The sequence below is a fragment of the Pseudorasbora parva genome, chromosome 12 (genome assembly GCF_024679245.1).
Source record: "Pseudorasbora parva isolate DD20220531a chromosome 12, ASM2467924v1, whole genome shotgun sequence".
In the NCBI taxonomy this organism is placed as follows: Eukaryota; Metazoa; Chordata; class Actinopteri; order Cypriniformes; family Gobionidae; genus Pseudorasbora; species Pseudorasbora parva.
The window spans coordinates 15,570,917-15,598,634 of record NC_090183.1 but is presented as its reverse complement, the minus strand read 5'-3'; the positions used below and the strand labels follow the sequence as shown (position 1 = coordinate 15,598,634).

Genomic DNA, 27,718 nt, shown 5'->3' with positions numbered 1-27,718 from the left:
TCACTGGAGGGGTTTGATCAGGTAAAGCTTGTCTCCATGCTCGCTAGTGAAAATGGGAGCTTTCTTGTAGTGCTCTAACAGTTCATCCATAGAGTTGAAGCGTCGTTGACCGATACAGTAAACTCCATTAGACAACTGCACTTTGAAGTGTTTGTTCTTCCCCACTGCTTTCAGAGACACAGAGAAATCACTTGGCTAGAGAGAAAGAAACAGAACATTCATTAGTGAACTTCAGCCTGCAGATGGCGCCATAAGCCCTAGATTTCTTTCGTCTCACCTTCACGGCACATTTTTGATGTCTCCTTTATTTAACTCAGCTGAATTAACTCATAAGCTGATTGGTACAGTACTCCATGACCTGAGATGGGTGTGTGCAATAAGAGAAACGTCCCAAATATGCAGTAACTGTTTAAAAACAACTGCTCTAGACCGACAAGCGTGTCCATGAAATGTTGGGGAGAGCGGGGACTTCTTTTTGACCTAACTTCAGCTCAGTTTGTGTAAATCCACTTGGGGTTTACAGTATTTATTTTTTCCTACATTAATTCCACATGTCTAGTACAATTATGTGGTTCTGTTTTATTAATACAGTGTTTTCTTGATTTACCCCGAAAGAATGGAAGTGAAATGTGACAACATGCCCCATAGGTGGGGTAGATTGTAACATGACCTTATGACAGCTTAAAATGTTATCTGATCTAATCAAAAAAATATCCAAGGCAAGCTAAAATAGTGTGTCAGTAAAATACAGTTATTAACTTTTTTTAATTAAATGTTATTTTTTTAACAGTAAAAATATAATGTTTGAGTGTGACAACAAACACAGCTAAATACAGCTATACAGCATAGTTCAAAACACAATAATAAGGAATCATTTCTAAACATCAACCTTCTTCTCATGGTTTCTCAAAATAATTCATAAAAGTATAGAATATAATAGCGTAGTTCTAGTATGGGGCTCATTGTAATGCAGTGTTAAAACACACCCATCTGCTCAACTGAGATTTAAACCGCGGCTTGCGACTTCTGCTGTTAGGTCAGCATTACAGAATGATCTCAACTGTAAAATAACAAACCAAATTTAAATAACACCAGATTTGTCTAATTTTATATTTTATAAAAATGTACTCTTTATAATCATGCTGGAACATCTTTACCATTTTCAAGAAATGTACGCTTAACAGCTCTAAATGTCACGTACAAGTAACATTTGCAAAAGTAAAATGTTATTTTTACAAACATCAATTTAAGTTTTTTAGAGAGTCATGTAGTAGGCCACATGACATTTTACAACCTGAACTAACGTTGACTTGTCCCAAGTCATTATCTCATATTTTCAGACTTTTTGACCTTGAAACTCATTAATGACTCACAAATATAAGTATTTTTTTTAAAGAGGACCTATAATGCCCTTTTATAAAGTCTTGGTTTTGTTTTTGGTGTTTACTAGAATAGGTTCCCTTTCGAGAGAGGTTCCTCGTATTACGTATGGGAAAAACTCCTTTTCTCGAGAATGTGAAGCAAAACTTTTAATAAAGGTATCTATGTAAAGCGCAGTGAGCTGCACGGCCATAGCCCAGCGCGAGGAGCGCTCTGATTGGCCGGGCTGCGGCAACTGCAGGAACCTATGGTGAGGCGGCTGAGAGGAACGAACCAATGGGGGGCGTTCCAGAAGCCCGCCGAAAAAGGTGCTTATATTTGCATACAGGAGGCTATATAAGACCCTAATTCGCCATAGGTGTCAGATTTTATCTCCTTCAGCGATACCTTCGCTGGTCTCCGGAAGAAGCACCGCCGTTGAAAAGGCACCAGCGGAACCTGCAGCTGAGGACGACGGACTCCCTCTCCGCCTTCTCTGCCGTTCCAGCTACGCCATCCGGCGTTATATATCCTTTAAACTGTGTCTATGTTGAGTGTTATATGTGTTTGTGTGTGTTGCCGCTGCAACGCCACTTCTAGAGCTTACAGGCTTGTTCTACTCGAGGACTCTCTCGTTCCGCCGCGTCGTTAAGCGCCGCGGAAAGACGGAGCTCTTCTCACTCTCCCTCTGCGTTCGTCCCGTCGCGCTGAATAGCGCCGCGGAAAGAGAGAATGTTAGAGGACATGAGCACACTCAAGCCGAAGCTCTCTTCACTCTGCCGCCGCCGCGGCTCTTCTTCCGCCGCTGCCACAGAGTTGTTCCCACTCTTCTCTCATTCCGTCGCGCTACAGCCGCGGACAGAGAATACTAGAGTGAATAGGCGAACTCGAGCCGAAGCTCTCGTCACTATACCGTCGCGCTGAGGAGGCGCCGCGGACAGACGGAGTTTTACCTCACGCTTCCAATTCTCTCGTCCTGTCGCTCTATCGCCGCGGACAGAGAATACTAGAGTGAATAAACAAACTCGAGCCGAAGCTCTCGCCGTGCTAGAAGCGCCGCGGACAGAGTTTTACCTCACGCTTCCAATTCTCTCGTCCTGTCGCTCTATCGCCGCGGACAGAGAATACTAGAGTGAATAAACAAACTCGAGCCGAAGCTCTCGCCGTGCTAGAAGCGCCGCGGACAGAGTTTTACCTCACGCTTCCAATTCTCTCGTCCTGTCGCTCTATCGCCGCGGACAGAGAATACTAGAGTGAATAAACAAACTCGAGCCGAAGCTCTCGCCGTGCTAGAAGCGCCGCGGACAGAGTTTTACCTCACGCTTCCAATTCTCTCGTCCTGTCGCTCTATCGCCGCGGACAGAGAATACTAGAGTGAATAAACAAACTCGAGCCGAAGCTCTCGCCGTGCTAGAAGCGCCGCGGACAGAGTTTTACCTCACGCTTCCAATTCTCTCGTCCTGTCGCTCTATCGCCGCGGACAGAGAATACTAGAGTGAATAAACAAACTCGAGCCGAAGCTCTCGCCGTGCTAGAAGCGCCGCGGACAGAGTTTTACCTCACGCTTCCAATTCTCTCGTCCTGTCGCTCTATCGCCGCGGACAGAGAATACTAGAGTGAATAAACTAACTCGAGCCGAAGCTCTCGCCGTGCTAGAAGCGCCGCGGACAGAGTTTTTCCTCACGCTTCCAATTCTCGTTCAGTCGCGCTGTCGCCGCGGACAGAGAATACTAGAGTGAATAAACAAACTCGAGCCGAAGCTCTCGCCGTGCTCATTCTACCGCCGCCGTGCTGAAGCGCTGCGGACAGAGAATACTAGAGTAAGTTAGACGAGCGAGCTCGGGCTGTTGGGTATGTCAAGAACAATGTTGCTGCAGCGCGCGCTTACTGCCAAGGAAGTTGTAATGGCTGCCTTGTCATGATAGCGCGCGCCCCTTCCACAGCGCGTTGCTGACTAGAGCGCGGCTTACGTCATAGCACGCGCTCACTGTCAGAGCATAAGGGCGTCGGAAAATGGCTGCCAAGCTAAGCCCTTTTTTCACTCTATCACTTCCAGTCCCCTTTATTCAGGCGGCTGGAAAGGTTTTTACACTGTAGACAAAGTGTCCACTACACAGTGTGCACCCCTACATAAGCACTGTTAATTCAGCCTCACAAAATCACAAATAAATCCCGCCGCGGCCGGATTACACCATATAAAGTCAACTAGCCTTATTGCAGTCAACTAGCCTGTGGTCAAACACGCTTGTCTGCATGCGCGCTTTCAGTCTAGACTAGAGCATAACGGCATTGTGGAATGGCTCACATACCACCCGCACTTCCTTACATTCTCCCAGTTCCCTTAAGTTAAGTGACTGGAGATGAAATATTGCAGTCAACTAGCCTGTGTTAAACACTCGCTCGTCTGCACACTAATGCTGTGTGCGTTTACCCCTGTGGATTTGCTCACTGGTTTGCACCGTGGGTGTTCTACGTAGGTTGTGCGCCACTGCACATTGTTTACACTACACACAAAAGAGCTTTCTATGTAGGAAATGTGCCCACTTTACAGTCTGCACTCCTGCACCCAAGCACTTTTCACAAAGTTCACTCTCGCACACACAATATAAATGTGAGGCGTGCGCCCACTGCAAAGCCTGCACCGCCAAAACTAACACTATCCCCACAGTGTTACAAGCAGTGTTACAGCACAAGCAACCAAGCTAACAGGCCCCTATTACTAAGCGGCCAGCCCCCGAATCTAATTCAACCCCTGGCTTTACGAGCCCAGGCCTGGCAGGCCATTCCTGGTATATAATATTGGGTGTTGAACATATAAAACGAGGTTCTCGCTACAGTTTTGCTCGCAGACCCCGCGATTCAAGCCGTGGTCGAGCCCTCTGTAAGAAGCAGTGTCAGTCACGTGCTTCTCGCTGAGGCATTGAGACTGTTAAAGGAGAGAGCGGCGAAAACAGTACACCCGACGCTAGCGAGTCAGGTTTTTACTGTCGCTAATTCCTCATGCCGAAAATGGGTGGCGGTCTCAGGCCCATTTTCCAGGCATCTGAACAAAGCACTTATGACACGCTCGTTTCAAGGTGCTGACGGTGAAACAAATCCTCGCGCACATTCGCCCCGGGGATTGGGTTTTCTCAATAGATCTGAAAAACGCATACTTCACGTTACGATAACCCCCCACCCCCACTACAGGCCATTCTTGAGATTCGCCTTCGAGGGGCAGGCTTATCAGTACAGTCATTGTCATAGACTCAAGACTTACGGCATAAGAACCACCACGTCTTGATAATGTACATAAAATCGCTAGGGCAGCCGAGATCAGACTCTGTTCACTGCATGGCTAAGCATCTCCTTTTATGGGCAGAGCACAATCTGAGCTCCCTAAGGGCGGCTTACGTGCCAGGTATTCTGAATCAGGGTCCGGACATGTTATCCAGAGGACCCATGTCCCCAGGGGGATGGTCCCTTTACCCGCAAACAATTCAGCTCGCACAGCACACGCTGCCCAATATTTTTTCTGCAAACGCAGGGATGCCCTGGCCCATGTTGGCCCAGACTCCCTCTATATGTTCCCTCCGATCGCGATCCAGCTGCAGCCTGTGCTTTTTAATAGCCCCACTTTGGAAGAACCGCACATGGTTCTCCATACTGTTTCAGCTGTCAGACACAGCCCCATGCCTATTCTGCCAATAAAAGGGAAGGTCTGGCATCCCAATCCCGAGCTGTGGGCCCTCCACGTATGGCCCATCAACGGTATCCGGGAACCTCTCTGACAAGTTATGAACACTATTTCGGAAGCTAGAGCCCCTGCTATCTGGCAGCTCTGCTTTGAAGTGGTCAGTGGTTTTCTAACCAATGTGCTACGCGAAACATCGACGCACACTCATGCGAACTGGCGGAACCGCTCGCTTTCTCCAAGAGCTAATGGATGCGGGTCGTCCCCTCTCCATACTCGGGGTGTGTGTCTCCGCCATAGCAGCTAGCCACGCTCCGATCGCGGCACATTCACTAGGGAAAAGTGATCTTATTGTGTGTTTTCTTAAAGGGGCCAGGAGATTCAGCCCGCTTTGCCCCTACCTCGGTCCCTATTTGGGACCTCGCCATGGTTTTGGAGGCCGTGAAGGGTTCCCCCTCCTAACCACTTCAGAACACGAGCTTGAAGCACATATCACTCAAAACCTTTTTCTGCTGGCTGTGGCCTCGGTTAACCGAGTGGGTGGCTTACCTGCACTCTCCGTGAGCCCTTCCTGTCTTGAGTTTGGGTCCAGCAACTTCAAGGTTGTGCTCAAACCGAGGCATGGTTTTATGCTGAAAGTGCTATCAACCCCTTCAGTATGCAGGTCTTTGCACTGCTTAACCCGCGTCTCAGAGAGAATAAGACGCAAACCTATTCTGCCCAGTCAGAGCATTGAGATTGTATCTAGAGCGCTCCGCCCCCTTCAGGCAGTCGGATCAGCTCTTCATTGCTTCGGTGGCCGCACTAAAGTTTGTGCTGTCATGAAACAGTCTCTCACACTGGATAGTGGATGCAGTCCCACTAGCATATAGGTCCAGGACCTAACCTGTCCTACAGGCATTTAAGCCCACTCCTCTAGAGGCATGGCCTCATCTTGGGCTTGGTCGTGTGACATTTCTTTGGAAGATATCTGTGCGGCGGCAGGCTGGGCCTCTCCGTCCACTTTTATCAGATTCTACAAGTTGGAGGTTCCAGCTCTACAAGCAGGGCTTCTCTCCATCTAGGCTCTATGTTGACCCTGGCAAACAGATTGCCTTACATTTTGGCCTGTACACATTAGTCCTTAAGCACTATTCTTTCATCATAAGATCCGACTATAGCTGCGTTTCCATTACAGATTTGCGAAAAACTTTTGCGATATTTCTTAAATGTCGATAAAAAACTGTTGCGAAATGACAGCGTTTCCATAGCTGCAGTTATGCGACTAAAACATATTACTTTCCTCTCGCGATAGGTCATTCCAAAATGATGGTACTTGGTAGGTTTGTATATCTCATCCACTAGCCATTATTTTTATTGGAAGGACACGTGTGTTATCCAAGCATTAATGGCAAGGAAAGCCCCTTAGGTTACTTAATCGGCACGGATATGAGGTGTGTGTGTGTGTGTGTGTGTGTGTGTGTGTGTGTGTGTGTGTGTGTGTGTGTGTGTGTCAGATCTGCTTCAAGGTCTTCATGATAATGTAGCATTTCTGTGTTTAGCATCCAGTATTACTGTAATCCTATATTGTCTTTTATGAGTTTAATAAAAAACTCCGTCTCGTCTTCTCTCCAAACCGAACCATCATCTGTAAAGAATGATCGACTCTTACGCGCGGCAGGTTGACGCATATAGAGAAGAGCGAAATGTTTGAATTTGCATGGTAACTCAAATGTTTGTTGTTTTTTGTTTTTTTTTGTTTTTACCACTTTCGTTATTTTGGCTAGATATTTTGTTTGATGGGCATGTGAATTGATTTTAGAAATGCTTTGGAAAAGAAAAAAATGGCATTTAATAAACGAAATAATTTTTTTTAAATGAAGACCGCGTTTGGAGTGAGTGCATGCAAAATAATTAGTTCCCTGAGTCCACAAATAAAAATAGACAGTTTATAGTTTATAATTATGTCTTGAACTCATCTGTATAGCTAAAAATGACAAGAGTATTGTAAATTGTTTCATCTCTCTTAAAGGAAGAAGGAAAAATGAGAACGTCGGCGCTTTTATCGGCCGTGGGTTAAAGAAAACATAGCCTAACTACGAAACTAAACAGGCTACCTTTAGGACTAAACATTAGCCTGTTATAGTATTATTTTAATTTATATGTTGATTATGAAAAGTGAGCAGCATGAGTAAGAATCGCAATATGTTTGAGACCTGGGGTCACATGATTTTGATCAATTCGAGTTTTATTTTCTAGAAAGTCTTTCTTAAAAAAAAAATTCGTTTTGTATAAATTGTATTTTTATTTGTATCGATGTTTCATAAATGAATTGCCTGTTTATTAAATAAGAAACAAACTAAGATCGTCTGGAATGGATTGACGTGCGTAGCTGGCCGGTTTCCTCTGCCTTTGAGTAAGGCTGAAACTATAGGCTAGCTCTTTCTGTTTTAATAAATTTCTTGAATATATGTCTTAATTACAGTATATATAGCCTGTAGTCCTTATTAGGAGAAAATATATGTCCTTTTAACTACATTATGTTGTTATTACGACACAATTGAGTGGGAAATATAATATATAGGCCCTATGTTGCAGCAATGCGTCACCGCAACAGGTGACATGTAAATGCGAAAAAAACGTTTCCATTGCAGTTTTGCGAAAATGTCCTTTTTCGAATCGCCTGAAAAACCACCTCATGAGAGCGTAAAAACTTTTTTGCGATATATGGGAGTTTTTGCGAAATTGCCGCGTTTCCATTAGGCGTGTTTTCAATTCGCAATTTCAATATGCGCAATTTGAAGGGTAATCGAAACGCGCCTTATGTCCGATCAGCTGTTCAAACGAACCGACTCTTCCGGTTCTTCATTCCCCTTATAAGCCGCCTCTGTCGGTGTCTCGGGGGTTTATAACATGTGCTTTGGGTATACTGGGTCAGTCAGCACACACGGCGCTTTACATTGTGTTCCCATACGTAATACGAGGAACCTCTCTCGAAAGGGAACGTACTCGGTTACTTTCGTAACCTCGGTTCCCTGAGAGAGAGGAACGAGTATTACGTTCCGTGCCGTGTTTATGCTTCTCAGGTATCGCTTCAGTCGATCTTAAAACCTGACACCTATGGCGAATTAGGGTCTTATATAGCCTCCTGTATGCAAATATAAGCACCTTTTTCGGCGGGCTTCTGGAACGCCCCCCATTGGTTCGTTCCTCTCAGCCGCCTCACCATAGGTTCCTGCAGTTGCCGCAGCCCGGCCAATCAGAGCGCTCCTCGCGCTGGGCTATGGCCGTGCAGCTCACTGCGCTTTACATAGATACCTTTATTAAAAGTTTTGCTTCACATTCTCGAGAAAAGGAGTTTTTCCCATACGTAATACTCGTTCCTCTCTCTCAGGGAACCGAGGTTACGAAAGTAACCGAGTACGTTTTCTTGCTTTAAAGGGTTAGTTCACCCAAAAATGTAATTAGTCATTAAAGGGTTACTTCACCGCTTTTTCATATTAAACTATGTTATTCCCTTAACTAAAACGAGTTGATACATACCTCTCTCGTCTCAGTGCGTGCACTTATTCTCTCTGACGCGCAGTGATGATCTGATAGCATTTAGCTTAGCCCACTAAGCCCAGTTCATTCACTATGGAACCAAACAGAGATCAAGTTAGAAGTACCAAACACCTCCACGTTTGCCCTATTTAAAGACAGTTACACGAGTAGTTGAACGATCAAGTATGGTGACAAAATAAAACGATGTACTTCTCTAATCGGATTAAAAAGGAGAACTATAATGTATGGCGGATTAGCACTTCTGAGAGTACTTTGGCTCGGCGCAGTAAAAAGTCCCGGCCGAAACAGTTTGGAATTTGAAAATTTAAACAAAAACAAACATTTTAATTCTTGTTTCCGTTGTGCTGCGGCAATTTTGTTGTGTTGTGGCGCTTTTGTTGTGTTGTGACTTGTATCCGTTGTGTTGTGGTGATTTCCTTGTGTTGTGACTTGTTTCTGTTGTGTTACGGCGATTTCGTTGTGTTGTGACTTGTTTACGTTGTGTTGCGCGATTTCGTTGTGTTGTGACTTGTTTACGTTGTGTTGTGGTGATTTCGTTGTGTTGTGACTTGTTTCTGTTGTGTTGTGGTGATTTTGTTGTGTTGTGCCTTGTTTCTGTTGTGTTGTGGTGATTTTGTTGTGTTGTGACTTGTTTCCGTTGTGTTGTGGTGATTTTGTTGTGTTGTGCCTTGTTTCCGTTGTGTTGCGGCGATTTCTGTGTTGTGACTTGTTTCCGTTGTGTTGCGGCAATTTTGTTGTGTTGTGGCGCTTTTGTTGTGTTGTGACTTGTTTCCATTGTGTTCTGGCGATTTTGTTGTGTTGTGGCGATTTCTGTGTTGACTTGTTTCCGTTGTGTTGCGGCAATTTTGTTGTGTTGTGGCGCTTTTGTTGTGTTGTGACTTGTTTCCGTTGTGTTGCGGCAATTTTGTTGTGTTGTGACTTGTTTCTATTGTGTTGTGGCGCTTTTGTTGTGTTGTGACTTGTTTCCGTTGTGTTGCGGCAATTTTGTTGTGTTGTGGCTTGTTTCCATTGTGTTGCGACTTGTTTCCGTTGTGTTGTGGCGATTTTGTTGTGTTGTGGCGCTTTTGTTGTGTTGTGACTTGTTTCCGTTGTGTTGTGGCGCTTTTGTTGTGTTGTGACTTGTTTACGTTGTGTTGCGCGATTTCATTGTGTTGTGAATTGTTTCCGTTGTGTTGTGGTGATTTCGTTGTGTTGTGACTTGTTTCTGTTGTGTTGTGGTGATTTCGTTGTGTTGTGACTTGTTTCTGTTGTGTTGTGGTGATTTTGTTGTGTTGTGCCTTGTTTCTGTTGTGTTATGGTGATTTTGTTGTGTTGTGACTTGTTTCCGTTGTGTTGTGGTGATTTTGTTGTGTTGTGACTTGTTTCCATTGTGTTGTGGCGATTTTGTTGTGTTGTGGCGATTTCTGTGTTGACTTGTTTCCGTTGTGTTGCGGCAATTTTTTTGTGTTGTGGCGCTTTTGTTGTGTTGTGACTTGTTTCCATTGTGTTGTGGCGATTTTGTTGTGTTGTGGCGATTTCTGTGTTGACTTGTTTCCGTTGTGTTGCGGCAATTTTGTTGTGTTGTGGCGCTTTTGTTGTGTTGTGACTTGTTTCCGTTGTGTTGCGGCAATTTTGTTGTGTTGTGACTTGTTTCTATTGTGTTGTGGCGCTTTTGTTGTGTTGTGACTTGTTTCTATTGTGTTGTGGCGATTTTGTTGTGTTGCGGCGATTTCTGTGTTGTGACTAGTTTCCGTTGTGTTGTGGCGCTTTTGTTGTGTTGTGACTTGTTTCTATTGTGTTGTGGCGATTTTCTGTGTTGTGACTTGTTTCCGTTGTGTTGCGGCAATTTTGTTGTGTTGTGGCTTGTTTCCATTGTGTTGCGGCTTGTTTCCGTTGTGTTGTGGCGATTTTGTTGTGTTGTGGCGCTTTTGTTGTGTTGTGACTTGTTTCCGTTGTGTTGTGGCGATTTTGTTGTGTTGTGACTTGTTTCCATTGTGTTGCGGCGATTTTGTTGTGTTGTGACTTGTTTCCGTTGTGTTGTGGCGATTTTGTGTTGTGCCTTGTTTCCATTGTGTTGTGGCGATTTCGTTGGGTTGTGACTTGTTTCCATTGTGTTGTGGCGATTTTGTTGGGTTGTGCCTTGTTTCTGTTGTGTTACGGCGATTTTGTTTTGTTGTGACTTGTTTCCGTTGTGTTGTGCCTTGTTTCTGTTGTGTTACGGCGATTCCGTTGTGTTGTGGCGATTTTGTTGGGTTGTGCCTTGTTTCTGTTGTGTTACGGCGATTTTGTTTTGTTGTGACTTGTTTCCGTTGTGTTGTGGCGATTTCGTTGTGTTGTGACTTGTTTGTGTTGTGTTGTGGCTTGTTTTCGTTGTGTTGTGGCGATTTCGTTGTGTTGTGACTTGTTTCCGTTGTGTTGTGGCGATTTCTGTGTTGACTTGTTTTCGTTGTGTTGTGGCGCTTTTGTTGTGTTGTGACTTGTTTCCGTTGTGTTGCGGCAATTTTGTTGTGTTGTGACTTGTTTCTATTGTGTTGTGGCGCTTTTGTTGTGTTGTGACTTGTTTCTATTGTGTTGTGGCGATTTTGTTGTGTTGCGGCGATTTCTGTGTTGTGACTCGTTTCCGTTGTGTTGTGGCGATTTTGTTGGGTTGTGCCTTGTTTCTGTTGTGTTACCGCGATTTTGTTTTGTTGTGACTTGTTTCCGTTGTGTTGTGCCTTGTTTCTGTTGTGTTACGGCGATTCCGTTGTGTTGTGGCGATTTCGTTGTGTTGTGACTTGTTTCCGTTGTGTTGTGGCGATTTCGTTGTGTTGTGACTTGTTTGTGTTGTGGCTTGTTTTCGTTGTGTTGTGGCGATTTCGTTGTGTTGTGACTTGTTTCCGTTGTGTTGTGGCGATTTCTGTGTTGACTTGTTTCCGTTGTGTTGCGGCAATTTTGTTGTGTTGTGACTTGTTTCCGTTGTGTTGCGGCAATTTTGTTGTGTTGTGACTTGTTTCTATTGTGTTGTGGCGCTTTTGTTGTGTTGTGACTTGTTTCTATTGTGTTGTGGCAATTTCTGTGTTGTGACTTGTTTCTATTGTGTTGCGGCGATTTCTGTGTTGTGACTTGTTTCCGTTGTGTTGCGGCAATTTTGTTGTGTTGTGGCTTGTTTCCATTGTGTTGCGGCGCTTTTGTTGTGTTGTGACTTGTTTCCGTTGTGTTGTGGCGATTTTGTTGTGTTGTGGCGCTTTTGTTGTGTTGTGACTTGTTTCCGTTGTGTTGTGGCGCTTTTGTTGTGTTGTGACTTGTTTCCATTGTGTTGCGGCGATTTTGTTGTGTTGTGACTTGTTTCCGTTGTGTTGTGGCGATTTCGTTGGGTTGTGCCTTGTTTCCATTGTGTTGTGGCGATTTCGTTTGGTTGTGACTTGTTTCTGTTGTGTTGTGGCGATTTCGTCGTGTTGTGCCTTGTTTCCGTTGTGTTGCGGCGATTTTGTTGTGTTGTGCCTTGTTTCCGTTGTGTTGCGGCGATTTCTGTGTTGTGACTTGTTTCCGTTGTGTTGCGGCGATTTCTGTGTTGTGACTTGTTTCCGTTGGGTTGCGGCGCTTTTGTTGTGTTGTGACTTGTTTCCATTGTGTTGTGGTGATTTTGTTGTGTTGTGACTTGTTTTCGTTGTGTTGTGGCGATTTTGTTGTGTTGTGACTTGTTTCTGTTGTGTTGTGGTGATTTCCTTGTGTTGTGTCTTGTTTCTGTTGTGTTGTGGCAATTTCGTTGAGTTGTGACTTGTCTCCGTTGTGTTACGGCGATTTCGTTGTGTTGTGACTTGTTTCCGTTGGGTTGCGGCAATTTTGTTGTGTTGTGGCACTTTTGTTGTGCTGTGACTTGTTTCCATTGTGTTGTGGTGATTTTGTTGTGTTGTGGCGATTTCTGTGTTGACTTGTTTCCGTTGTGCTGCGGCAATTTTGTTGTGTTGTGGCGCTTTTGTTGTGTTGTGCCCTGTTTCGGTTGTTGCGGCAATTTCGTTGTGTTGTGACTTGTTTTCGTTGTGTTGTGGCGATTTTGTTGTGTTGTGACTTGTTTCTGTTGTGTTGTGGCAATTTCGTTGAGTTGTGACTTGTCTCCGTTGTGTTACGGCGATTTCGTTGTGTTGTGACTTGTTTACGTTGTGTTGCGCGATTTCGTTGTGTTGTGACTTGTTTACGTTTTGTTGTGGCGATTTCGTTGTGTTGTGACTTGTTTCCGTTGTGTTGCGGCAATTTTGTTGTGTTGTGGCGCTTTTGTTGTGTTGTGACTTGTTTCCATTGTGTTGTGGCGATTTTGTTGTGTTGTGACTTGTTTCCGTTGTGCTCCGGCAATTTTGTTGTGGCGCTTTTGTTGTGTTGTGACTTGTTTCCGTTGTGTTGCGCGATTTCATTGTGTTGTGAATAGGGCTGGGACAACGCGTCGACGTCATCGATGACGTCGACGCAAAAAATACGTCGACGCAAAATATGCGCGTCGATTCGTCAGACTCAAAATAAAGATGGCGGCGCCGGAGAGTAGTAGCAACCATAGATGTACATAATAAAGTATATTATGTAATTAAGTATATTATTTATTATGTATATCTATGGTAGCAACACGAGTGGCTCCTCAGACTTTCAGAAGTGCAAGGCTTGCGGGTTGGCCACAGTCTAGGGGGTTGGCGCGCGGTGCGCACGGAGCATCACAGGCATGCGCGCACGCGTTTTGTTGTCACGGCTACATAAACAAATTTCTGCACACAGGAAGACAGATGTTTTGGTAATATTTGATGTATTTTAATCACAAAAACAAACGTTTGCATCAAGTGAAAGCATCGGACACATTGGCTACGTTACCTACATAATAAGCTGTTTTAAATTTAAAATGTTCACTGTCTAATCGCGCTGATGTGACCAAGGATATCCATCCTCTAAGTGAGCAGTCTCATCCCAGGACTATTCCGGTTTTAAACGGAGTATTGGCGCCCGTAATGCACTCTACATGTAACTGTTTTCACTGTCATGCCGCGGATGCGCGTGGCGTTTCTGTTGCGGGTCAGCCACGGGGCTGCGTGGCGTTTTCTCTGCCTTTGCACACTAGAAGCGTGTCTGACGCGGCGCTGCGGCTGCTATTGATGCGGAGGGAAGCCCTATTCCTAATGTTAAACATAAATAGCCTACTGATACAGCAAAGAAAACGTCGGGAGTAGCCACATATCTATGGTATTGACGGCAAAATAGGCTACAGAATATTTCGTTCTGTATTGACAGTTGCAACATTTCAAAATCGATAATTGACGTTTTTTATTATTACAATTAGGCCTATATCTGCATTTATGTACACCTACAGACTTTCAAACATGAAAATGTAATTTAATAATATGTATTCGTGTCAAAATGATATATAAACATCTTTTCCTATTCTATTTTGCCTGGAGACGCTCCCAACACGCGTGAAAAATAGGCGCTCTTCTATTTCCAGCATGCACGCGTTTTCCGCGCGTCACAGGCAGTGTGCAAACTCCAACCTGTTAACATGTGAGCCGAAACAAAAACGGACACGCCACGCAGCCGAGACGCTCACGCTTGCAGTGTGTCCCTGGATTTGATTAACCAACTTGTTGATATTTAATGGATGGGCATAGCCTGTAGGCTGAGTTGCATACATAGAAAAATCGTATAATATGTTTCTTTGTTGTAGGTTTATACTTATTTATTTGTGTGTGTGTGTGTGTGTGTGTGTCTGTGTGTGTAGCCTACTTTATGTTTTCAAGGTTTTATTGAATGCTTTGTTTTTGTATAGTCTTACTTTGGAATTTTAAGAGCAATAAACATATATTGCAATGTTAAGGAATTCGTTTTTTCATTCAGATAATTAAATCAACATGTATAAATTGCTATTAGGCAATTAATGGGGAGATAATCGGTAATCGAATCGAATCGTAACCGAATCGGACAGGAAAAATTAATCGTTAGATTAATCGATGCATCGAAAAAATAATCGCTAGATTAATCGTTTAAAAAATAATCGTTTATCCCAGCCCTAGTTGTGAATTGTTTCCGTTGTGTTGTTGTGATTTCGTTGTGACTTGTTTCTGTTGTGTTGTGGCGATTTCGTTGTGTTGTGACTTGTTTCCGTTGTTTTGTGGCAATTTTGTTGTGTTGTGCCTTGTTTCCGTTGTGTTGCGGCGATTTTGTTGTGTTGTGCCTTGTTTCCGTTGTGTTGCGGCAATTTTGTTGTGTTGTGGCGCTTTTGTTGTGTTGTGACTTGTTTCCATTGTGCTGCGGCAATTTTGTTGTGTTGTGGCGCTTTTGTTGTGTTGTGACTTGTTTCCATTGTGTTGCGGCGATTTTGTTGTGTTGTGACTTGTTTCCGTTGTGTTGTGGCGCTTTTGTTGTGTTGTGACTTGTTTCCATTGTGTTACGGCGATTTTGTTGTGTTGTGACTTGTTTCAGTTGTGTTGTGGCGATTTCGTTGTGTTGTGACTTGTTTCTGTTGTGTTGTGGCTTGTTTTCGTTGTGTTGTGGCGATTTTGTTGTACCTTGTTTCTGTTGTGTTGTGGCGATTTCGTTGTGTTGTGACTTGTTTCCGTTGTGTTGTGACTTGTTTCCGTTGTGTTGTGGCAATTTTGTTGTGTTGTGCCTTGTTTCCGTTGTGTTGCGGCGATTTCTGTGTTGTGACTTGTTTCCGTTGTGTTGCGGCAATTTTGTTGTGTTGTGACTTGTTTCTGTTGTGTTACGGCGATTTCGTTGTGTTGTGATTGTTTCCGTTGTGTTGTGGCAATTTCGTTGTGTTGTGACTTGTTTTCGTTGTGTTGCGGCGATTTCTGCGTTGTGACTTGTTTCCGTTGGGTTGCCGCAATTTTGTTTTGTTGTGACTTGTTTCCGTTGTGTTGTGCCTTGTTTCCGTTGTGTTGCGGCAATTTTGTTGTGTTGTGGCGCTTTTGTTGTGTTGTGACTTGTTTCCGTTGTGTTGTGGCGATTTTGTTGTGTTGTGCCTTGTTTCTGTTGTGTTGCGGCAATTTCGTTGTGTTGTGACTTGTTTCCGTTGTGTTGTGGCGATTTTTGTTTTTTGTTTTGTTGTGACTTGTTTCCGTTGTGTTGTGGCGATTTCGTTGTGTTGTGACTTGTTTCTGTTGTGTTGTGGCTTGTTTTCGTTGTGTTGTGGCGATTTTGTTGTGCCTTGTTTCTGTTGTGTTGTGGCGATTTCGTTGTGTTGTGACTTGTTTCTGTTGTGTTGTGACTTGTTTCCGTTGTGTTGCCGCGATTTCTGTGTTGTGACTTGTTTCCGTTGTGTTGCGGCAATTTTGTTGTGTTGTGGCGCTTTTGTTGTGTTGTGACTTGTTTCTGTTGTGTTACGGCGATTTCGTTGTGTTGTGACTTGTTTCCGTTGTGTTGTGGCAATTTCGTTGTGTTGTGACTTGTTTCCGTTGGGTTGCCGCAATTTTGTTTTGTTGTGACTTGTTTCCGTTGTGTTGTGCCTTGTTTCCGTTGTGTTGCGGCAATTTTGTTGTGTTGTGGCGCTTTTGTTGTGTTGTGCCTTGTTTCTGTTGTGTTGCGGCAATTTCGTTGTGTTGTGACTTGTTTCCGTTGTGTTGTGGCGATTTCGTTGTGTTGCGACTTGTTTCCGTTGTGTTGTGGCGATTTCGTTGTGTTGTGAATTGTTTCCATTGTGTTGTGGTGATTTTGTTGTCTTGTGAATTGTTTCCATTGTGTTGTGGTGATTTCGTTGTGTTGTGAATTGTTTCCATTGTGTTGTGGTGATTTTGTTGTCTTGTAACTTGTTTCCGTTGTGTTGTGGCGATTTTGTTGTGTTGTGACTTGTTTCCGTTGTGTTGTGGCGATTTCGTTGTGTAGTGACTTGTTTTCGTTGTGTTGTGGTGATTTCGTTGTGTTGTGACTTGTTTCCATTGTGTTGTGGCGATTTTGACCAATGAGAAACCTCTCACCACGCCCCTACCTCCTGCCACAACCCTACCTCCTGCCACACCCTTACCTCCTGCCACACCCCTACCTCCTGCCACGCCCCTACCTCCTGCCACGCCCCTACCTCCTGCCACACCCCTAGCTCCTGCCACACCCCTACCTCCTGCCACGCCCCTACCTCCTGCCACACCCCTACCTCCTGCCACGCCCATTACTCCAAGCTGCAGCTACCCCTGTCTCTCTTGAGGAAACTCAACTCCAGAACTCCAGAGAGGAGGGGTTAATGTAATTTGTGCCTAATATGTGGAGCTAGAATATCTAACCACACCCTACCCACAAATCTATCCCTCCGCCTCATTGGAGCTCCAGAGAAGAGGAGCTGAATGTCATTTGACTCTGTAGTGAGTACCACTTGCATATGACACACAGAAGTAAAATAACTCATGACGTTCCAGGAAATCCCTAATATAGACAAATGCATTAATCTTTTTCTGTTGAATAAAATTAACTGCACATGAAATATGAAGAAACATGAAGACAATCAACACACAATTGCAAAAATATATACTTTATCTATTCTTCAAGCCTTCTCAGGTATTTTCACAAGAAATAAATATTTAGAATGCAATGCTATTGACAAAATATATTGTCTGCCTTATTCTATGACAAGGAGCCACACCAGCTCACAAAAGGACTACCAAGGGGGTAATTTGTGGGGTTTTATATATTCTATTATCAGTGTTCAATCAGCTGTCACATAGTACTTAAATCTGCATTATTGTGATATTTACCCTAGGGCATTATTTATCTTTTAAAAAAAAAAAAGTTTTACTTTTTTACCTTATTAAATGTATAAGCATCATCTATAATGTCAAATTCTTATATTTGATCAATTTAGGTTATAATAAGAAGAAACTGGCTGTTAACAATCAAATTAAATCATTTGCACTGCAAAATTACAATTGCAATGCATAATCTTATGAGATTAATGTTTAAATACATGTTTGAAAATCCAAGACAAATGCAGACACTTGTACATGTGAAACTATATCACCAGGTGGTGGCAAGTGACCGTCTTACAAGTGAGTCATTCATCCAAACTATTCGTTCAGAACACTGAATAAAAAAATAAAATTAAAATAAACCCCCCAACATTTAAATGTTTTACCTCAGCATGTTTGTTCTGTGAGTTTCTTGTGTGTGCTGTTGTGCTCATGTTTCGATTTCTTCACAAAAGTCTCTAACAAAGAGACACGCAGTGCGAGCCTCCACAGCACAAACTTGTTACCAGAAATACATTATCAATCACTGTTTACACAGATAATTAGCCCCATGCAGGGCCTTTGCAAGTCATAATCCATCCTCAATCATTTAAGAGTCTTTTTTTGTTTTTCAATATGAGTAAACCAATAGACAGTTGTGGAATAAAAAGACACAGCTGTGTGTTTAAAGTACTGCTCAAAAAGGCCACAAGGGTTAGTTGGCAAAAAAAAAAAAAAAAAAAAGATTCAGAATACTAATTAATTGCACTGTTAAATTACTTAAACTGCTAATCCTGTTTAATGTAGCCCAATATTCAAGTAAAAGGAACTGATAAAAATCCTGAAGCAATCTGACTTGTGACCCAGGCTGGATTTAAACCATATGTTTGCTCATCTGGCCAGAGAAGAACTGGCCCCCTGACTAAGCCTGGTTTCTCCAAAGGTTTTTTTTTTTTTTCCTAAATTTTTGTCACTAATGGAGTTTGGGTTCCTTATTGTCACCTTTGGGTTGTTAGTTGGGGACTCTTACTATTAAGCAATATTTCTGACATGACTGAACTGACACTATTGCATGAGAACTGAACTGAACTAAATTGATGGACATAGTTATTGAAGTTAACTGAACTCAATAAGCACCGAACTGATTTCAACAGAATAATGACTATTTACTATTGTCTTTTAGCAGCAGAATTGAAGTTGAAACATTATTTCCCAGTTTGCCACTGTAAAGCTGCTTTGAAACAATCTGGATTGCACAAAACTCAAAAAATGACATGACTAATCAAACATTACATGATACAAACAGATTATAAGTGTTTTATAAGGCAATATGTATGCATTATAATGCATTAAAATACCCTTATAATGCTTATAAATACAGGCTTCATAGAAAGTGGTGCTTAAAATTATTTACAAAATTTCAGTGCACACTGCTTCAGATTTATGATGAATACAGATTAAGATTTTCTACTATATATTATATATACATGGCGGTGCAGGCAGTTCGGATGTCATGGCAGTGCAGGGGCTGGAGCTGATGTGTGTGGCCAAGACACAAATGCTAGCTCCATTATAGGCACAGTAATGTCCTCTGGGCTAGGAGCGAACTCACTAACTAGAGTGGGCTCATGGACTAGTGCCATCTCTGGGCTCTTGACGAGGAAGGGACTCGCCTCTGGACAAGGAAGGGAGTTGCTACTGGATCCTGGAAGAGGAAGGGAATTGAAGTCATAGGTCCAGTGTCAGCTGTTTTGGCTGAGGACTCAGATGTGGCATACATCATGACTGAGGGCTCAGGTGTGGCGGCCATTTTGGCTGAGGGTTCAGGCGAGATGGCCATCTTCACTGAGGGCTCAGGTACAGTGGCTGTTTTGGCTAAGGGGTCAGATTCACCAGCCTAAGTGCAACGAGACTCTAAAATGGAGGCAAACTTGTGATGAAGCTCTGGAAAGGCAGTCAATGTCGGGAAGTGATTTAGGAACGGCAGCCATTTTAGGACGGACCTCTAACTGATGGCCATTATAGGACCGGAGTTCAGACAGGTGGCCATCTTAGGATGAGACTCTGGGGCTGGCTGAAAATCATACTGGGGAAAAAAGCACTCCAGACATCGGTGAATGACCTCTTTCCAGTCCAATCCAATGTGACCAGGGAGTTCTCATGGATTAAGGAAATTTGTCCGAGTCCGGTACAGAGCCTTAATGGTCTCATTCAAGGACCTGGTATGGATGAGACAACAGAATTTATCTGTTGTAAAAGTAAACAGATTGGATTGAGCCGCCGTCACGATGTGTCCAGTGAATTCTCAGCTCATGTTTTCTTTTTGTAGTCTGGTCTTCTGTCATGCACACGAAAGAGGATAGACATTGAAACAATAATAAGTGAAAAACAAGTCTTTATTGCAACGATAGGAGAACAAAGCTGGAATGCAAAAAGCATGGATGGATGTAAAATGCTGGTTTACTGAAGTTTTCTCTGTGCAGGTGGTGTGTGCTGTACTGCCGTGCAAAGGCAAAAGGCCGTAACTTCGTTTTTGGTCGAAAATGAGTTATTGACATTTTTGGGACTTTCAAGACCTCCTTTATCATGTGGATAAATATCGTTAGTCAATTATGTTGTTTTTTCGAGAAAATTATGGATTGTCTGAACAGTAACTTCCAAAAGCCCAGGAGAAACCAAGGCAGAACACCGTAACAGCAGTTACCGCTCTTTGCCTTGGTTTTAGAACACTCAAACTGAGTTACGGTACTCTGCCTTTGTTTAGCCATGCGTCTAAATTAAGTTACGGTACCGACATGCAGTTATGGTGTTCCGCCTTTGTATTAATGTCTATTAAAGTTTGCCGCGTTTGAGTTACGGTGTAGTCTGTGTACTGTCATACATGTTTTCATAATGTAGAATATTCTCTCAGCGCGCTGTCAGGCAGTCTGGGGCTGCCCACTGCACGAGTGTGTGTAGGCTACTCGAATGCAGTGACAGCGTGCGACCACGCATACAATCAGTAGGCTAGTAACAGTTCGCAATTATATCCATATGTCCTACCTTTTCTTGTAAACCCGATAAAATCCATGCCAATGAACGTCATCGGAGATGTTTAATCCACAAGCATTCTGAGAATTATTCCTGTCGTTCACATCAATCTAAAAGTTGTCCTTTTAGGCTTGGCGATTTTCATTCAAAGATGTAAAAGTATAAGCTATGTAGCCCATTGTATCTTTTTTTACTAGATAAAAACATTAAAAACATATTGCAATAAATAATTACTCTGTTTAGCCTATGAATGGGCAATCCGATCCAGTCAGCGCTGTCATTAGCCAAAATATAATAGCGTGATAGCCAAACTTAACCCTTGATTAACCAGCGGCACTGTTTGCTATTTGTCTTATTTATCACATGCATTTTTACAAGATTTTTTATTTGTTCTATTTTTTTTATATCTTTGCATTATATATGCAAATGTTTACTTATTAGAAATAATCTTATCTTGTTCATATAATTCAGTGTCACCTATCAACCTGTAAGTTTTGCTGCACACCAATGAAGATTCTCTTTACTAGAGGTATTGTGTCCTTAATAATAATAAGATGGCTATAATTAATTGTAAATCATCCAAAATAAATGCCATGATCATTAGATTTTATAAAGGTGTTACTATATTGATTTTGCAAATGGTGATCAGCAACCAAATATTGATATTATGGAAGTTACTGCCTTTTGCCTTGGCATGACTCCACATTTTTTGCAGACAATACAAAGGCAGAGTGCCGTAACTTCAAAATAGGGGTCAAAAGTCAAGTTTGAGTAAAAAAAAAGTGTATGTAGATAATTGTCATTACTAAAACATCTAAATGCCAGATTTCCAGTGTCCTACCTATAACTAATTTGGCTGGACAACAAAAAATCTTTAAAGTCATTTTTCTCAGTTCCACACTCCAGTGAGTTAAGGTCTTTTGCCTTTGTAGGGCAGTGTAGATGACTGGTGATTATGAGATCCAGGCAGACAAAGCAGGGATCAGAAGATAGATGACAGGTCAGGAACAACAGGTAGGTTTCTCAGGTAGGTTTCTCAGTGAGTGATAATAGGTAAGGGTTTGTTGTGCTTTCTTTTTGAAGAGACCAGACAAAGTGGTGGAGGGAAGAGAGCTTAAGTAGGGTGCGGTAATGAGGTACGATGTTGATGGCTTGCAAGTGCAACCACTGAACCAGCAAAGAATGAGGGATAGTGAATTTAGGCCTAGTCCACACGTACACTGTTTTTTTTATAAACAAAGTATAACACCACACCAGCGGAGGGGGTCCTTGTCTGAGTATTGACTATGTACCACTCCCTATGCTTCTACTTGGACTTCCAGGTATTACCAGTTCATCTGCCTTAACTATCTGTAGCCGTTTAAAATTAGAGGCAACCACTGTATTTTAAGCACAATCCCAACAAAGATGCTACATACATGCAGTCTGAGCAGTTTTTAATTTAAATTAGATGGTATATTTTTTTAAATTTTGAAGCAAAAACAGAATGTTCATACTTTGGCTTTGTGAAATAATGCTACATAAAACTTCATAACAGGCGCTTTTTGAACAGAAAAGAAAATGACTGTAGTTAGAGCCAATTTCATGTTTTGTTAAATTATAGTGCCACCCTAATTACCTTTTTTCAGCCTGCCATCTTCACAGTCCTCAATCTTTCGCCTGAACTTGTCCTTCAGGGGACTCCGTGAAACTTGAAGGACTCGAGGTGCCATTACAGAGAGCTGTGTAAGAATTTGTTGGTCCACATCCACATTAGTGTGGTCTCTGAGATCCCAAAGGAGCTAATGTTAAGATGAGAGCAAAGTAGAAAAGACATGTATTAAAAAATAGTCATAACTCAAACAATTACATAAGGAGCCAATCAACACACTACTTACCATTTTCGCCAATCTGAAACATGGGAACTCAGAGAGAATCTCCTCTGTGCTATGGTTGGACACAAAATTTCTCCAGTAACATTTTATCCGTACCATTCTTTCTTTTAGGAGCTCTAAGTTTGGTCGAAGTTTCTCTATTTCCTCCTTCATTACTCGCAGATGTTCTCCAATACTTCGTTCATCTTCTCCTGCATCAACCTATTGGAGTAGTGAAATTGGTACAAATGTGGGTACAAATACAAAACAGATGACTTCCACAGGAATCATTAAGGATTCATAAAATTTGTCTCAGATGAACAGACGCCAAAGTTCTGCTGCTTCACACCGAATGCGAATTGAGCATCTGGAGTGAGCGATTTCCATGTTAAGTCCATGTAAAAACGCGTGTCTGGAGGTCCTGCGGCGCGATTCCGCCTCATTCGGGTGAAAGACTTGAGTCATTTTATATGGTGCTTTTTGTGCATTCACTTGTTTGAAATAAATTTGCCTCTGACGCCCGAGTTGAAAAATCTGAATGCTGAGTTCACACCAAATGAGAATTGAACGTCAAATCCGCGTCTAGTTTGACGCTTGAACATTTTGAATCCACTCGTGCGTCCAATTGAAGCGAGCATTTGAAGCGAAATAGACGTGCATTTGAGATGCTCCAGGAGCTGCGCCTGGATCATCTAAACACGTCTATCTTTCCGCAGGACCTCCAGACACGCGTCAACGCATCTAGATGCTCAATTCGCATTCGGTGTGAAAGCAGCATAACTTTGGCGTCTGTTTATCTGAGACAAATTTTATGAATCCTTTATGAATTCCTATAATCCTAGGCTTAGGCTAAAATCTGTAGTCTTGATCGCTAGTTTGACATTGCAACAGTCATTAATTGGCTGTCTAATTTTACCTCTAACTAAATTGTCAAAAGATTTAGCACATAGTCCTGCAGTGTGACTTCTACGATGATTGTCAAGTTGTCTTCGTTTTTCAAGACAAGCCATGACCAAAATTAACACTAGAGATTTCTTTGTTTGCCACCATTTCAGTCCCATGCAGCTGACTATCACCAAACATGTAGGTTGATCCCTTTAAAATCACTTACAAGTGTTTTTTCTCTTGAGAATTTTCAGATTTACAATTTTGCAAAGTGTACTACCGAATTTGAGATTGTTTTACCGAGGTGCTTGGATTAGCTGCAGCTGTCTGAAGAGGCCGCTTCCTTCCTGTCCATTTCGCTTTCATTCGCTGGATTTCATTATTGGCCACAAGCGGTTGCCTTTCCTTCTTAAACTTATTTCTCAGTGATTCAAGCAGGGAATCCTGTGAAAAAAGTGAGCAAAGAAAATTGTAGTTTTAATGAATCTTTTACTTTTATGCTTTTGACCATCTACATGCTGGGAAACATGCAAACTTGCAGTATGTTGTTGAATAGGGGTCTAACGATTCACGTTTCCTCAATGTATCGATTACAAATACTGACGATGCATATGCATCGATCTTGAAACATGTTTTTTAAATCGTGAAACGTTAATTTCGGCCGTTAATTGATGTAAAATGCTAAGAATCGGATTAATCGCTATTCTAAAGGTGATTCCATTCTTTAAAATACATAAACAATAAATTACTACATGCACAAATTGGAGACGTTGTGCACCGTCATATGCACCCTCACCCTCTCCTTCACAAATACGCCCTTCACTCTTTACTGCCTTTAAACTGGATTACACTCGCGCTCTGTCCGTAGCTCTAATCAACACATTTTTGAGCAGCCCACATTTAAGCTCTCTATTGAGACAAACCACTCAAGCCAATGCTAATTCTGGCAAGTTGCGTGGTTACTACTGTTGAAACAAAACAGAATTCTTTCTGAATCACCGTAAAACAGAAATATGCTCTGTGTAAAGAGAACAAATAGGGTTTTTATAGCTATTCTGTTAAAAAAAAAGTTAGTTTAGTATTAGTTAACAACTTCAATGCAAATAAAAACTTACATATCCTGATCCAATACTTTCCCTAAGGAATGGGTGGTCCGTTATCACAAACGACAGAAGTTCAATATACTGAAGATGACTTGGGTACCTAACAGGAAAATCAGAAGGAGAAAATCAAACTGATGTTAGTAACTATACCAGCCATAGGAACTACACACTGAAAATTCTAAGGGTAGCAGCACATAATAGCCATAGTACTATACCAAGCTGCCTTCACCAGTTTGTCAAGCAATGTTTTTTTTATTTTTTATTTTTTAAGGAGGGAGTACTGGAAGCTACATTCAGAGTCATAAATTTGTTAGCAAAATTCAATATGCCTAAATGGAGATATCCATTCGTCATTGAGGATTTCTTAAAAATACTGTTCAAAACTCTTGTCTTGTCTAATTCTTGTGAACTCAATCCTGTGTCTCATCGTGCCTTACCACACACCTAACCCTCTTAGTATACTTCAAGGAAGAAAAGTGTGAATAGGATATATTCAACTCAACTCACATTGTTTTCTTACTGAGGTGGTCAAAAAGAGTTTGAATCAATAGAGCCCGTAGTTTAGTTTTACTTGGACTCTTCAGATCAGAATCTCTTCTGTCTATGGCCATTCTCAGCATTGTTGGAATCACTAAAGAGGTATCTTGACTGGACAGTGCTTGACTAGAGTGATCACTGCTTCTTGGAGGGTGCTCTCTGCAAAGATAAAATAGAAGGAAGAAAAGGGAAACTCAAAAGGAGACTTGACCATCAAAAAGTAGAATAAAAATGCAATTAGCAGTTAGCAAAACACAGATAAACAACAATGTAGCAGAGTGTGTTATGATATAATGGGATACCGTTCTGATTACCTGCTCGTTGGTGTGCTTTTAAGTTTCTCTAACTGGGCCAGAAACAGACCCTGCTTGCGAATGACTGGTATGAGCCTCTCAGACATCCTTTCTGAGATAATAGCAAGAGTGGCTCCATCTATCTCATGTTCTGGGAATGAGAAAACAGGAAGGAGAGCAGAAAGTTTAATACAAATCTATAAACAAGTTAGATCATAAATAGCAAGCAATATTAAATTAATTTGAAGTTGCAAATAACTTAGTATATCTCACAGGCCGATGAAGCAGTGTGATATAAAGGTTGTCTTCTTGATCTGTGTATGCATCAAGGGCATGGAAGTCAGTTTCCTCTCCAGGTGTAATGGCCACCCACTGAGTTGTTGATTGGACACCGTAGGCATGCAGATGCTCAGAGAAGCACCAGGTTTTGTAGATTCTTCCACACAATTTCCATTGACTATGGTACTTAAAAATATGTATAATTTTCAAAAAAACTGGGATTTCCTCAGCATGCACAAGATCAAGTATCAAGTAGTCTCCAGTGGTGTATTTGACACTGTCATATACCACTTGTTTGGTTTTCCAGACAGTATCACTCAATTCAGCTGTGTCCTCTGCAAGAATCTCGCTAAGCTGAGAGGGTAGAGCATGCAAAGGTATCTCTATTAAAGAGTACAGAACATCTTCAGAGCCATGGTTTACAGGTGATTGTGCTTCCCAACACTGGCGCATTTGATAGCGTTTTGCAAGAGTCTTTGCAATATTCTGGTAATTGTTTACAATCGATGAAAGGCGTTTAAAGTACAGGTGTTTGGCTTCATACCTGAGACACCAATGTGCTCTCAGTGGACCGTGCTGTTTGATTAATCTGGGATAGTGAACCAGAAAGTGAATCTTTGGAGTGAAATTATCAGGGAAAAGCTTCTGAAAACTCTTCAGAAATTCTGTGATGAGAGCAGACAGTGGACTCAGCCAACTGCTTTTGATCACAGGTGCCAGTACTATTTCGCATATAGATCTTAACAGCAAATAGAGAGCCCAGTAAGTGTTTTCATGAGGGATGAAGCTTCCAATCAAAAATGGTAAGAGTCGGAAAAGAGTTAGTTTTTCAACGGCTTTTCCTGGGATGCATCCTTGCTGCAGAGCAGATGGCTTTAACAAAACAGGCCTGTGAGTGATGTCGTTTTGTCCAAAGGAGAATTGTTGTAGCTGGTCATTAAACTGTTGCAGTGTTACCAGTCTTTCCCGGGTAAGCTTTAGCAAGACTAATTTCAGAACCTGTGGGATGACACCTTCAAGAATATCATGCATCAAGTCTGGCGGAAAGGATTCAGTAACCTCAAAATGAGGCAGTTCATCAAAAGGGCAGCGTCCAGTAACACCATACAAGGATTTACCATCTGACACTTGTAAATGGCTACGGTGTGTGTCAGGAGTCCGGAGAATACACTCACTTTCCTCAGTTTTGTTACCAATGTCACTGTGGTGGCACAGACAGAAACGACAGATCCGTCCTTGACTAAAGCAAGTACTGAAGCCGGCCAAGGAATGGGCTGATAAATTGTCCGCACAAATGGAAATCACAGAGCCTTTGAAAATGCAGGACTGGTCTTCAATATCAACTGATTTCCGCGGCACTGAAGTTCACAAAGGTCACGAAGAAGAGGATGCAAAATGTGCTCATAACCATACTTCTGAAGCAATCGATTTCTGACAAGTACAGCCACGTGTATATTTTGAAGACTGGAACGATACTTCAGTGGAATATTTCCAAGAACAAAGTAGACGCTTGAAATTTTGTGGATCTGCCTTTTGGATCCTAAACAATTAACAATTTCAAATTCATCAGTATATAACTGGAGCCTCAGCTGTGTCTCAGAATCATCAAAAAAGGCATGCTGCTGAAAAATTAATCCATCTGTGAAGTCTTTAAGTGTTTCTCCATCAAAAACTGTGTCTTCCACAATATGATGAAAAATATCCTCTCTTTTCAGAATATTTTTTAAAACTTCCAAAATGGGAATGTACTGGAAAGTCTCTTTTCTTCCAGTTGAGTCATATCCAAGTAAATACTCAACAGGTTCAATTAACCCAAACTCTCTAATACAGTACCTCTCAAACTGATAGTCTGACACAATGACATCAAAACACTTCCCAAAGAGGTTATCTTCAACCAAGTACTTCAAGTTTGAATGACTGTTAATCTTGATATTTGCTTCTTCAAGACAAAACTTTAGAAGGTCCCTAGACTGCTCATTGAAAAGTTCAATCAGTACTTTAACTTCACTAGTAATAGTATGTCGAACAGTTTTGGGGAGGATGTGCTTTTCTTGAAATTTTAAACAAAACAATGCAAAATGTCTCTCAATTAGTGATCTGAACCCACATATCTTTTCAGAAAAAGGGATATTTGGTTCTTCAGAATCAAAAGTCTCATCCAAATCATTAAAAGTAGTCAAGGTGCCTGGAGCCTCTGGATGGTTCTCAGAGTCTTCTGCGTTTCTCAAGACTTTATGATTCCGAAAAACATGGACACGTAAAGAACTCACTCTTTTGTACCTTTTTTGGCAGCCATTATGTCCACATACAACAAAGAAATGTGGTTCATTCTCATGGAAATACTGGAGGTGTTTGAGGTATTTGTTGTAAGAGACTGTTCTTACATGGCAATTAGGACACTGGTGCATCAATCACAGAATACTTGAAGCTCACCCACAAACGTATCACAGAATTCCTCCAAGTCAATATCTCTCAACCATTGGCAAACTTGGACAGAAGTCCAACATGTGAAGTCTGTCAT

General features: G+C 42.1%; 1 protein-coding gene across 1 annotated transcript; it reads right to left on the bottom strand.

The window, feature by feature from the left end:
• Nucleotides 1-27,718, bottom strand: LOC137093775 (sterile alpha motif domain-containing protein 3-like). Its single transcript, XM_067458620.1, has 9 exons — nt 27,631-27,718; nt 24,940-25,069; nt 24,596-24,784; nt 24,101-24,188; nt 23,286-23,429; nt 22,125-22,322; nt 21,866-22,028; nt 18,834-18,922; nt 1-195 (listed from the first exon to the last, which is right to left on the bottom strand). The coding sequence occupies exons 1-9, from the start codon at nt 27,716-27,718 to the stop codon at nt 1-3; spliced, it is 1,284 nt and encodes a 427-aa protein (XP_067314721.1).

Bases quoted from the DNA above. Each gene is read 5' to 3' on its own strand.
- LOC137093775 (XM_067458620.1), bottom strand. From the start codon at position 27,718: ATGACAGACTTCACATGTTGGACTTCTGTCCAAGTTTGCCAATGGTTG. The intron at 23,430-24,100 runs GTAAGTTTTTAT...CTTTTTTCACAG, and splicing joins AAAGTATTGGATCAGGATAT to GATTCCCTGCTTGAATCACT. The intron at 22,323-23,285 runs GTAAAACAATCT...CTACTCCAATAG, and splicing joins CAGCTAATCCAAGCACCTCG to GTTGATGCAGGAGAAGATGA.